At 38.9% G+C, this 13,316-nt stretch overlaps 1 protein-coding gene across 1 annotated transcript in view; it reads left to right on the top strand.

The window, feature by feature from the left end:
* Positions 1-13,109, top strand: part of baiap3 (BAI1 associated protein 3) — an 18,465-nt gene extending 5,356 nt beyond the window's left edge. Inside the window, exons 3-30 of the mRNA XM_035655119.1 lie at positions 597-663; positions 1,330-1,543; positions 1,769-1,813; positions 2,453-2,530; positions 3,264-3,369; positions 3,531-3,638; positions 3,722-3,814; positions 4,393-4,496; positions 4,587-4,704; positions 4,877-5,001; positions 6,110-6,200; positions 6,601-6,657; positions 6,779-6,876; positions 6,976-7,027; positions 7,125-7,276; positions 7,431-7,554; positions 7,985-8,125; positions 8,286-8,381; positions 8,653-8,868; positions 9,407-9,475; positions 9,559-9,638; positions 10,389-10,497; positions 11,025-11,096; positions 11,198-11,281; positions 11,637-11,757; positions 11,838-11,961; positions 12,397-12,602; positions 12,794-13,109. Coding sequence (XP_035511012.1) covers positions 597-663; positions 1,330-1,543; positions 1,769-1,813; positions 2,453-2,530; positions 3,264-3,369; positions 3,531-3,638; positions 3,722-3,814; positions 4,393-4,496; positions 4,587-4,704; positions 4,877-5,001; positions 6,110-6,200; positions 6,601-6,657; positions 6,779-6,876; positions 6,976-7,027; positions 7,125-7,276; positions 7,431-7,554; positions 7,985-8,125; positions 8,286-8,381; positions 8,653-8,868; positions 9,407-9,475; positions 9,559-9,638; positions 10,389-10,497; positions 11,025-11,096; positions 11,198-11,281; positions 11,637-11,757; positions 11,838-11,961; positions 12,397-12,602; positions 12,794-12,897 — 3,054 coding nt within the window. The 3' untranslated portion in view covers positions 12,898-13,109. The remainder of the gene's footprint in view (positions 1-596; positions 664-1,329; positions 1,544-1,768; positions 1,814-2,452; positions 2,531-3,263; positions 3,370-3,530; positions 3,639-3,721; positions 3,815-4,392; positions 4,497-4,586; positions 4,705-4,876; positions 5,002-6,109; positions 6,201-6,600; positions 6,658-6,778; positions 6,877-6,975; positions 7,028-7,124; positions 7,277-7,430; positions 7,555-7,984; positions 8,126-8,285; positions 8,382-8,652; positions 8,869-9,406; positions 9,476-9,558; positions 9,639-10,388; positions 10,498-11,024; positions 11,097-11,197; positions 11,282-11,636; positions 11,758-11,837; positions 11,962-12,396; positions 12,603-12,793) is intronic.
* The last annotated feature ends 207 nt before the right edge of the window (positions 13,110-13,316 follow it).

Below are 13,316 nucleotides of genomic sequence, written 5' to 3'. Positions count from 1 at the left end.
TGAATGTGGCACGTAGTGTAAAAGCGCTTTGAGTGGTCGCAAGACTAGAAAGGCGCTATACAAGTACAGGTCCATTTACCATTTACCATTTTACCATGTTTTAGTGTATTTACTGATAGTTTTTCATGCTCGTGTAGTTTGTGAAGTAGTAATAAGGTGAAAACATGGCCTGGAGAGCCACAGCTGGAGGGCACTGATGAAAAACCTGTAACTGTAACCTGTAGCCCCATTTTGTATGATTTTGTCTTTTACTTGACTGCCAGGGACCTTTCAAATATCTCTGTTAAGAACTGTGATCCCCGATGATAGACTGCTGGCAATGTTGTGACCTGAGTCACAATATCTTCCATTTAAATAAATAAATTGCATAATTATTTTTCCTCTAATGGAACTTTTTGTACCTTATGTCTCACAAAGTCCTGATGAATATAATACCTGATGAAGCATACTGGAATTGATTATTTCCATACTCTACAAAGGATGCTGATGTTTATTTAAATGGAGATGCGGGAGAGTTATGAAAATACATTGTGATGTTCTCAGTCCATGACCTTGATATTGTGCAGTTACAGTTTCTTACTGAACTCTTTTCACAGCGAGCCAGTTTTTCTTTGAGAGTTTCTGTTATGAAGGCAAAGAATCTGATGGCCAAGGATGCAAATGGTGAGACAGCTAAAGCATTACTGTAACTTTTCTTTTCTATGTTTCTATTATAAAAGCAGTTTTGTGAACTGTGCCCTGCGCAGCAACAGCAATATGCAATCAAAAAGATTTCCTAATAAACTGTCAAGTGATTCACCTAACATCATAACGTTTTTAGTCATTTATGGCAATAGGTTTGTTCATGATAAGCAAGGTCTGTGCAGTGATAATGCAATGCATGATGGAAAGAATTCTGACCAACCTGCTCATGACTTTTTCATGATGAAATAAAACAACAGAGACTTTCTCAATAGCTGTTGATATCAGAGTCAGGAGGTGCAGTTATCATCTACCAATAAAAACCTAAAAATGGGAATTGTTTTTCCAATTTATGCCTCACTACATTTTCTGTGTATTTGCATCAGAAGTAGAACATTTCAAATATGTGTACAACAAGAGAGTTTTTACAGTAAAATACAAACATGTACATACGAGTTTTATAATACATCTGCATAGATGAATGTTGAGCCCATATTCTAATTGATTCACTGAACAAAACTTTGATTGTAATCATAAATGAGCCCGAAGACTTCCCTCTTCTTGCTGCTGTAACAGCATCTTCAAGGTGATATAAAAAGTTGAACAATCGCAGTAACCTTTGATACGTGTCACCCTGCGTCCTGCCAGGGTACAGCGACCCCTACTGCATGCTGGGAATCCTGGTGGGCCAGAGCCCGCGGGAGATGGAGGAGAAGAAGGAGAGAAAGTTCAGCTTCAGGAAGAGAAAGGAGAAGCTGGAGAAACGTTCCAGCACCAAGGAGGTGTTACCTGCGAAGTGTATCCAGGTGACTGAGGTCAAACCAGAAACTCTCAACCCAGTGTGGGACGAGCACTTTGTGTTGTGAGTACAGCAGGTCGACCTTCATCAGAGTACTGGACATGATGATATGTGTGACATGCAGGATTCACAGTTTCATTTGTTTCACACTAACGGCCAAAGCTGTTAGTTATGCGACCAGTGCAGCACATTGTCATCTGTGTGGAGGGATCGAGGTGTTTGTTGTCAGTATTTACTCACCAAGAGGACAATTCAATTAATGATTTTCCTTTTTTTTTTTTTTGACAGTGAAATAGATGATGTTCACAATGACCTCTTACATCTCGACATATGGTAAGATTAGTGTTCAGAAACACCTTGAATTCCTTGAATGTAGCTGGCGGGAGTAGCTGGCTGAACACCTTGAGAAGCCAAGATGCTAATACATGTCATTATATTAGATTAGATTGGATTACATTTTCTTTGATGTCAGATTAGTTGACATTTTTTCTTGCACCTCAGAAGAAAAAGAAAACCATATGCTGTAAAAAGATAACACACGTAAATAAGAAAATAACTTTTTTGAAACATGGGCAAATCATTTTGCCCATGTTTCAAAAAAGTTCTTTTCTTATTTTGCACACATTCACTCTGAAATCAGTTTTTCAAAGAAATAGTTTTTGCTTATAGTTAGCAATTTTAAGCATTATGTTCTTCAATGAATTTTGAGCTCAATGTGAACCATGTTGCATAACAAATCATTTGAGGAGTCTTTATGCCGCTGTTATAGAAACTTTCCACCCCTCTGGTCAAAGCTCTGTTAAGAGCTGACTCTTTATACAAGTACAAGTTGAGTAAGCTAATGCTTTTTTTGAACTACGGTGGCTCTTGAGTGTAGATCTCCTTCACTTCTCAGTTCAGTCAATTGTACAAATATGTTCCAGCATGAGATGAGAGGTTGTAATAATGTCTGAATGATCCTCTTTTGTTCAGGGATCACGATGATGACGTGTCTGTTGCTGAAGCCTGCAAAAAGCTCAATGAAGTCAGTGGACTTCGTGGAATGGGCAGGTAGAAGAAAATATGTTGTGTAATCCTGAATTACCAGTAAAGTAATGAAGTGTAATGTTCTAACTGTCTTAGATACATCTTAGGTAAGAAATGCTGGATAATACTTTAGCAGTGTTGTTCTTTTCTCTGAAGGTCTGAAGCGCAACTAAATGACAAATTGAGATTGTGCACACAATTATTGAGTTGGTAATTAATTTATTTATCCAGTTGGCATTGAGGCACTGAATAGATGAGTCAGTCAACCTGTCAATCAAAGGGTTATTTCCATTTGAATTAGGCCAAAAGTTTCAGTTCATGAATGAAGAGATCTAGATTATCTACATCTGTGGAAAAATACAAACCGACCCAACCAAACAATATACTATTTAATTTTATGATATTATTTTTAATTTGTCCTTTAACCTTTAAAGAAAGACTGACATACAGGAGAGATCAGTGCCAATAAAGCTGTGCACACATAGAACACAAAGAGTTCAGTCATGGCCATGGAGAGACTAATAAATGGCAGACATGTCTAATGAAAGCCTGAGGATGTCAATCATAACCAAGAGACCAAAGGATCATAATCCTGTGGTGGAAAATGTGCAACTTCCATTTTAACAAAAATCTCAGTAATAGCCCACTTTCATTAAGAAATTAAATGAAACTCATTCTGCTGAGTCTAATTGTAAGTCACAGTGGATAAAAGCATTGGCTAAATGCCTTTTCCTTGCACTCTGTCTCTTCTTATCAGATATTTTAAGCAGATAGCAAAGTCAGTGCGTTCCAATGGATCTGCATCATCTGGTTCCGAGGAGAACGCTGATGACTTCCTCGGATGCATCAACATCCCCTTGAATGTGAGTGTGTAAAAGCTCAAACCAAAACTCACTTGTTAGAGGCATCAAGCAGCTGTGACAAATCAAACACAACCACAAATAGATTCCCCCAAGGATGCAATGTGAAAGATTTCCCTGGAAGTATGTCAGTGCCATTAATCTGGCTGGTTTCCTTCTTGCAGGAGATCCCAGTTGTTGGCTATGACACCTGGTTTAAGCTGGAGCCCCGATCAAGTACTTCTAAAGTTCAGGGAGAATGTCACCTGATATTGAAACTCTTCACCAGCCAGGTTTGTGCGTTGTAACAGTAATTCAATATACAGAATATACTTCTTGTTGCATTGATATGAGGAATCTTTTTTTTTTCTTTCAGAGGGACACAGCTCTATCTAAGAAAGACTCAAATGTCTCTATTCACAAAAAACTGCTGAGTCAGATTGTGGAATACGAGCACACTCACGTTAAGGTGAGTTTCTTCCAGATATTTATTCAAGGCAGTCACTTTCATAAAGTGTTTTATGATTTTTGGCAGTGGTGTACCCTCATGCAACAGCTTTTATTCCAATTACTTTTGAATAGTTTATTAATTATTATAATCCCCTTAATTTGCATTCTTTTTGTGTTATTGCCATTTGCTACCCCAGTAAAAGCGGCAAGCTATTAGGATGTCCTTTGATTCAATTAGTTACATGCTCAGCCTGTTGTTTCAGACAGACCACCAAGAGTGGCCACTAAATGGGATTTTAAATTATAGGCTTTGTTCTGACTCCACTGAAATCAGTTTTGTGTATGTGTGAGAATTGGAGTTGAGTTATTCTGGTGTTAGTAAATTGCAGATGCTTGGGCGCCTAATTTTCATTGTCATTATGTTTACATTTACTTAGTGTATATTAGTTCATTAGTTTATAGTAATGCTTATATTTTGCATTATGCAATGACTGCTATTCTGTAAAACTGTATGTTTTTGATGAGTACATAGAGATCCTTCTTACAATTGTCAAAGTATGATTGAATTAAATGGTAATCTACCACATATAATTGTAGAGAGAGCCCTACAATTGGAACGGGCAAGTTTGTCCTCCAGCATGGACTGTACTGGCTCACCATGCTGTGCAAACTGATCTCTCACCTCTCCAACAGGCCATTATGTGAGTATTAATGGAGAAATAAAATTGATCAGATCAAACATGAAAGCTTAAGCGTCAAGTAAAAGGTGCACGTTTTGTTTTTTAACACAGCCGCTGGCAGTGCTACAGCAGCCACCATCGGACCCAGAGGGTGTGCTACTCCCTGCTGCTACGCCTCCTGAGGACCATCGATGCAGAGTGGGACCCTGCCGCTGTGAGGGGTGACCTGGTAGGTTCTTGGCCATCGGCCTCTCAGTAGGATAAAAACCTTTCATCAGCTGGAAACAGTCACCTCATTAGCTCAGCTCTTCACTGACATTCATCAAGGTTTTTGGTTCAGCCAAAAATGTCTCACAGCCAGTGTACTTGAAGCTATAACTGAGGGCCCTTCCTGTGTCCAGGAGAGGCAGCTGTCAGACAGCTTCAGGCTGTACACAGAGCACTGCCTGTGTCTGATGAAGAACATGCGTCAGGTTTTCCCCTGCACCAGCGCTGCTGCCATTACACGCTACGAGCTCATGTTGAGGTAAAGTCACACTGCCATCACATCACATCACGCACTTGCCTGTTCTGCCATACCAAGAAAACGCTCAACCTTTCACCCCACCAGACACAGAGAGGCTTCAACCAGTGAGTCTGTGGCGGAAGCAGTGTTGGGTTCCTTACTCAAACAGATATATATTAATCATTGCTCATTACTCATTTCAAAATAAAGTATTATTTGTTCCTGACCACACATTTTGTTGTATAAAACCTGACAAATAGCTGGTAATTACAGTGACATATTGTGGTCATAAGCAGCAAACAACTTACATGTTTTTACTTTAATGTATTATTCCATATATGAAATTGTGCTTCCACTTTACCAGTACAATCAGTAACCAGATCCTGTCATATACTGGTATGAGGGCCATATACTCATGGTATTATGATATTGCCTGTGTACATGTGGAACGTTTAGCTTGAAGATATTACTAAATCATAAGCATTCATCATTGGAGGACATGAATATCCACAGTGAATTTCATGGAAATCCAGGCATTGATGACACATCGTCATTGACCAATGTCTCAATCTAGGGGACACTTTAACCATAAAAGCATGAGAAACAATCCATAAAAGACCATGGATATCTGTATTAAATTTGATATTTTCTAATTGAGATTTTCTGCTCTCATAAGAGTCTTGGACAGAGTGACTGGAATCACCATCCTTTGGCTTCGAATTACCATTGCACAAAAGAACAAAGTTAGAGCAGTGAAATGTACCAAATTAGGGAGTCTGTTCCACATAAATGCCAGCCAGTAAAATCAGCTAATTATTGAAGTTCATGTTCCAGTGTTGCATTAATTTGGAGGAGACTGTTTTTTATAGAAACTTCTCCAGTAAGAAGTCCAGGTCTGCCCAGTGATCAACACCTCAAGGGAAATCTTTTCTACACCTCTCAGAAACACACACACACACTGTGACTCATAGTTAAAGTTCCTGCAGTGATAATGCAGGATGCATGGATTTAGTGAGATTGTAGCTTTTGTGTTTATTTAAATTGAAGAACAATATGTTAGTGTATGATGTGAAATCAGCATTTATTTGTCTTGTACTGTAATTGGCTTTTTCCTGTCTGTGTATGCCAGAGGGATTGGCTACATGCAAAACATGCAGGCGTTTAAGACTGTATGTCCCCTTCGAAATGAACTGCATTTGGACATCACTACTGTCGTCAAGGTAAAAATGAAATTGAGAAAAAGTTCAATTAAAGGTACCTCGTGGAGTTGATGTGAGGTAATGTACTGAGATACTGAGAATGGCTTCATGAGCTGGACCCCGTATAGTTTGCAAAGCAGCACAGACATGCATGTACATCATGAAAATAAGGCTGACTTGAGGCAGATTCGTGAGTGCTGTACTGAAAAGTACTAAAAAAAGAGGAAAAGAAGACCAGAAAGAGATCTGCTGTAGATGAAGCATTTCATGTACTAGTAAATTAATTCAACACTATAACCTTTCAGGGATACACATGTTGTGTTTTAGTGAGAAAATTTGAATGTAAACAACATCGAATACTTCACAGGGCACCTTTAATCAACCCATTTATACTCCTTAATTTGTGTAATTATTTCAACAGAAAGGAAGTGCGGAGTGGTACGAGAGCTTAATTGCACGATATAAACCAGAGGAGGGGGTACGTTTGTACTGATGATAATAAGTCTTAATGATAGAAATCATTACATCTTATAATTTTGCTGACCTTGGCTTGTGAGTTGATATCCAGGATGTTTTTTTATTGTGTATTGACAATGCAGACTCTGGAGGAGCAGCTGAAGAAGCTGGTTCAGGTGGTTGATGGTGTGTGTGCAGACGTGCAGAGAGCCCAGAACATCTACAACAAACTCTTCTACAGGTGAATATCATCGCTCATCAAGAAAAAACAATGTAGAAATGTTATGCTACTTGCATTTGTGGACTGATATCACTTCATTCTCTGTTGGTTGGTTCTCAGTGCAGTGAAAGTAGATTTCCTCAGCATATCATACCGGCAGTTGGAGAAACAGGTATGCCATTAAAAAGTCTTTTTTGAGGCATACACAACTGTTGTTGCTCACTTTGACACAGGTATTTGAACACAAGTTAAATTATTTTCTCCTTCAGGTAGCTGATGATGTAAATGTAGCGATGGAGCGGGTTTGTGGGACTTTGGAGCAGGAGAGCTCCAGACTGACTCAGACAATGGGAGAGACCATCTTTGAGCTCTTCATGTCCTTGAAAACCCTCAAAGGCTTCCGGGAGTTTCTTCCGCTCAAGTTGGTTATCAGTTCGACTCTAATAACTATTGATATAGAAACGTAAACGGTTTTGACTGGTGCTTATTTGTTTGAAATGTCAGCGAAGAGATGAGACTTCAACCTTTTCTTCAGCTTTGAATTTATTAAAAGGACTTGTGTTCTTCTCTGACAGGGATGCTAAAATGTTGGCCTTGACAGGCTTTCATAACTGGTTCAAGTCCTCGATTCATAAGTGGCTGCAGATTGTTCATGACAGATCCTGTGACAGAATTCGTAAGGCTGTGGAAACAGACAAGGTGAGAGGTTTCTGCTTTTGAAATGATGAATTTGAACACAATGAAAATAATGTAAGTTGGTCTGTGATGACATACAGCCATAAGCTGGACTGTATTCAAGTTAATAAATGTATTTACTTACTAACATCTACTGTAGTAGCATTTTATTTTATTTATCATAGCATATAAACATCTGTAAACTGATATGAGGGCATTTTTTTAAGTTTATTGTATATGATTGTTGATAAATATATCTAAATAAAAGTTATCCCTATACAGTAGTTGTTTCTTATAGTTATGTAGTGTGTAATTAAGCATTTATTATTATTAGAGTGTAAAATGATTCATAATATCCAAATGGAATTGGTTTGGTTTTAATTTTTTTTATTATTGGGTTTGTTTGTTTTTCATGAATAACATGTTCTTAAAATATTCATGTATTAACTGTTAGCTCGAGCCTGTGCAACAGGCCAAACACAGTTCTTCAGCAGTGGAAGTGACAACGTGCTTCAGCCAGGTACGCGAGATCTGGCTCCAGCTGGCCTGGCCAGACTCTGCGGGGGCCTTCATCTTCATCACTCGTTTGACAGACGTGAGTGCCACTACCAGTGTTGCGGCAATCATCTACATACATCCTGCATGCATAAAACTCTAGAAGATTCACACACAGGATTAATAAAAGATTTTACCAGCATTTGAGTCAAAATAAAAAAGTTATTCAGTTTAATAACAGCACTGGTATTTTATCACAGAATTTCTGCAGTGAGGCTGTGTGCTACTCAGAGATGATCACACGCAAGATTGAGAGGAACCAGCAGGGCCAAGACCACAAGAGCTTCACAGTGCAGGTAAAGCCTATAGCAAAACAGAACTGGGGGAGGGCACACAATGACGTGGAAAGTAAATGTCAGCAAGTGTTCTCCCTGGCAACACAAAGAGCTTAGCAGGAGATCAGATATGTTTACACTCAGAAAAAAAGCAGTTGCCTCTTGTCATTGTCAATCATTTACACTCGCACCCCATCCCTCCACTTCTCTGTAGCCCTGCTTCTTTTCCTTCTTTGTTTCTCCACCTCCACCCTATTTTTCTCCTCTTCTGCTCCTCCTCGCTTTCTGCTAGATCTGCATTGCCCTGAACAACACAGAGCATGTGCGCGTTTTCCTGGGTCACCTGCCCCGCGACCTGGACTGGCAAGGTGTGGAGCGGGCAATGGAGGAGTCCTGTGGGGTGGAGGGGAAAGAGCAGGTTTACAAGGCTCTCAATGGGCAGTTGTTCAATATGGACCTGGACCTACAAAGAGAAGCCAAACGCCTCATCACACTGCTCACTGACAAGGTACACAGAGCATGAATACCTGCTGATCAACTACACTGAATGAGACATGCTACACTGTAAAAGTGTATAAGTTAATTAATCAAAAAAATTGTCGAAACTGATTACATCGAAAATTTTAAGGAAAACCAACTAAATTCTAAGTTTTATTCTTGATGATGCAGCTTTTACGAGTAATTTTAAGTGACACTAACTTAGTTTATTAAGTTACAGAAAGAAACATTCCTGATTAAGTGCTTTTTAGTGTGTATTGTTTTCACAGTACAAATAAATAGTGTCAAATTAAATAAAGCTACTTTTGAGTTTAATTAACTTATTCGGTTTTACAGTGTACACACACACACACACACACACACACGTATCAATTTGTCACTGCCAGTGAAGACCTTGTAACTCCACTGTTATTGTATTTGTTAAGAAAATAATCTTGACAGGTTGAGGTTTCTACAAGCAGTGACGACCTGTTAGAAAAAAACAAACTTACTTACTTACAATATGCACCCACGCACATGCACGTGAATGAGAGAATATTTCTGTGCAGATGCTGCCTGAGCTGCGGAGGTACATCCAACACATCAGCCTGTCTCCAGACTCCATCAACAATGATGAGGTAAGGCCTAGTAAAGGTTTTGTATCAGTGGTGTTTGCAGCCACAGTACATATGTAATATATATAAATGTGACATTTTTCCAGGCTGTGGCCCCTCTTATGAAGTACTTACAAGACACAATGGTCATCCTCACTCAAAACCTTGTAAAGGAGAATCTGACTAGGTAATTACTTTCTCTTCTTCTCTCCTCACTAAAAATATGACTTCATTTATTTTCTGTTTGACAGGGACAATATAAATTAATTTTAATAACGATTTTTAATTGCGTCACATTCTGCCTAATTGCTAATTTCCATTTGGTGTTCCTATGCAGCTAATGATAAAAGTTCAAAAGAAAACATTCAGTACAAAATTAAAAACACAAAAACAATTCACAACATAAACTCACAACAAGCACATGTAGCACATGTCCAACTCCACGTCCATTAAAACCACTGTGTAAAATGAGAAAATTCCTGACTGCCTCCCAGTGGCAGTATTTTATTATATTATAATAATAATATAGTAATGATTTATTTTTTTACATTAAGACTGATGCATGTTTTGGTGAGCTGGCTCGAAATAAAATTGATATTTAGCATAGGGCTCCTATCTGTACCCTATTCTCTAAATATGTATATATACAACTTGAACTTTATAACAGACATATCCTAATGTCAAGTTACATCACTGGTTCATCTTCTCTAAATAAGATTTAATTTATTTAGTACCAGGTGAAAGCTCAGCAAGTAAGATGTTGCGAGTGTGTCATTGAATGTAACAATAATAATACCCCTCAGATATGTTTTGTGCTACATCATAACTATCAAGCTATTATCTGTGACAAACATACATGAAGCTAAGTGAGGGTACAGGGGTGTAATTGGAAGAGCTGGTAAACGTGAGGTGTCTCATTGTGTCTGCTGCCTCGTAGAGTTCTTCAAAGCATGTGGGAGCTGCTCCTGCGAATGATCCTGGATGCGGTTGCAGAAAACAGGGGCGTTCAGGTGGAGTTCTACAACCGGTTCCAGTACACAGTGGAGGTCAGTGATTTTTGCATTCTATCACAAAATACTATATACTATAGCTGTCTATACTATATGTCCAGTCTGGTATAGTTTTGCCGCTAAGAAGAGTAGTCTGCCTAAAAAGACTTGTCAACTCTGTAAAGACTGTCATCCCATCATCCTTTAATTAGCTCTGTATGCTTGCTGTCATGCAATCATTAGCATATATTAGATATTTATGTAGTGACTAGGTAATAGTTCAGCGGCAGAATTAGTTCCCTCATGAATGACAATATGAGAGCTACTGTATATTCTAATGCCAATTTAACCAGCTGGCAGGGGATGTGACAGATTTGCATGAAAAGTCATGGCATGCTACACGAGTGGGCTGAGTTTGGAGCTTGGCAGACAGATATTGTGTTTGCCTGCCAGAGGTTTCATGCTGTTTGTGTGAACAACACGTCTTTCTACTATGCTGAGACTTCATTCTATCAAAATTAGAGGGATGAATGCGATGACTCTGACCTCACTCATATATAATTTGTTTTACTTTATTGCTTTAGACCTTGCTGCAGTTCCTCCATGCTAAGGGGGAGGGTCTTTCCCTGGAAGACATGAAGAGTGGAGACTATAAGGTAGGACTTCTTGCCTTTTTGTTTTAGCATTTATGTTCTCCTACCTACATTAAAGTGTAATTTATCTTTTTCCCTTTCTGACTGTACTCTTGCTGCTTTAGGTCCTGGATGAGGAGCTCAGGCTGAATAAATGCTCTTCCTTTGAGTTGATTGAACAGTACTATCTGGAGAAGATTTCCCAACAGGTGTGTTCAACTTACCAGGCTGGCAATTTCATTTAGCCGTAAAGTGAACAGAGGTGTTTTGATTGGACAGCACAACACCCTGTATTCTATTGTTTTAACTCTGATTAAAAATCTGCCTTCTCCGGGAGTCAAGATGCTGTCAGATGATGCAGAAAGTAGACTGAAATATGCTGAATATGTAATTTTGGTTTTATGTGTGTGTGAGGGAATAAGGAATAATTCCTTCACTTTGTTTTGGCTGAGAAAAAATAAATAAAAATCAGTTGTGCGTTTACATCATATTATATAATAATTTCACTGTTACTGCAACTTTACATGGTAATTATAATAATATAAACTGTGTTTAATGTTTCAGAAAACACTCAAACATACCCGTTACGGTCGGATCAGTGTGAAGTGCTACTATGATGCTCCAGAGCAGAGACTGACGGTAGAGATTCTGCACGCTGCAGATATCATTGCACTGGATGCCAATGGTAAAACTGTAAAGTCAGAGTAAAATACAGCTTGTTGTTTTAAAGTTGACTTTTCATTAACTCTTTCTGGTCCTCCTCAGGTCTGAGTGACCCATTTGTCATAGTGGAGCTCTGTCCTCACCACCTGTTCCCTATGGCCAAGAGTCAACGCACGCAAGTGAAACTTAAGACACTGCACCCAGTATTCGACGAACTTTTTTATTTGTGAGTACTATTTTGCTCTCTTCCTCTTTCTATTGTTGCAACACATTCTCACTCCTAACTTGTCAAATACCTCAACTTGGTCAAGGCCCCAACTTCCGGTGAAGTTAGTAATAATAAATATGCAGCATACAGTTCTAAATACTTTCAAAATAAAGCAATGCAAAGTAATATTGTGAAACTGTTGCAGTTTGGTTAGGTTAAGGCACAAAACTTGGTTAGGATTAGGAAAAGGTTGTAACTTACTTTACATACCTGAAGTAACTTAAGTACATGAATAAAACATAACCTACGTAATGTACCTAACATAACTCGTACATTAAACTATGTTACCTGACTTTCCTACAGCCTCCTATTTTGACTTTGACGAGGGATGACCAGATTGTCCTGTTTGTGCATTCCCTAAGCCCGATTCTTTTTGTTTCCTGTGTCTTCCAGCCACGTCAGTCCTGAACAGTACAGACACAGGTTTGCCTGTTTGACCTTCACTGTGATGGACTATGACTGGCTTTCCACTAACGACTTCGCCGGTGAAGCTGTGGCTCCTCTCAGCGACTTCTGCTGGCCAGGGAGACCAAATGCCTCACCAGCTGGCAAGAGTGTCCAGCCTGTCATTCTCCACCTGTCTCGCAGTAAACCCAGTGGTACATATAGCTCCAGGCTGTATCCAGTTTTTTGTTTTACGCAAACATAATATTGGCTTGTTCTTGGGAGACCAGACGGTGTGGGTCTGGGTTTCCAATTACTTCTCCAATACAACATGAAAAGCCATTCAATCTAGAGATATTTGTGTCAGGTGTAGGAACTACTCTCATTTGTTTGCTCTCCCCTCCAGAGAAACCAATCATGAGGATGCTGGACGCTCGCATCGGAGACAGGGAGGCTCAGGAGTTTGTCCGCAGGCTGAAGGAGATTGAGAAGTCAATGGAGGAAGAGTAAAAGCTGTCAGCGCTGCTGTATTGGTGTTTTCCGACCACGTCTTGCAACATGTGCTTTTGTACTGGTACGATGTTTACAATGTTTACAATATTTGAATTTTTTCCAATGTTATTGTTTGTTCAGTAATTATACCAAAATGAAAAGAAAAAAAGAAACAGTGAAGCTTATCGCTGTTTTCTAACTGGGAGATGAACATCCTGTCACTGTGCAACCCTATGCTGTCTCAGTTAAACTATATTTTAGAATTTAATGGATAGTTGATCCTAAATGTTACTAGTCTATATTTTTTGTAATGAAGTAATTGTTATCTTTGTTGTATGATCTTTGATATGATAGATTTAACATTTCAGAACTATTTTGTGGAAGTAGCTTACATATCCAATAGTATTCAGTCAAAGTCTAAATCTATACCTCAGTTG

This window comes from Morone saxatilis, unplaced genomic scaffold (assembly GCF_004916995.1).
Source record: "Morone saxatilis isolate NCDOM2014 unplaced genomic scaffold, NCSU_SB_2.0 Contig14, whole genome shotgun sequence".
Taxonomy (NCBI): Eukaryota; Metazoa; Chordata; class Actinopteri; family Moronidae; genus Morone; species Morone saxatilis.
Note: the sequence above shows the minus strand (reverse complement) of the source record. Positions and strands in the feature narration are given on the sequence as shown.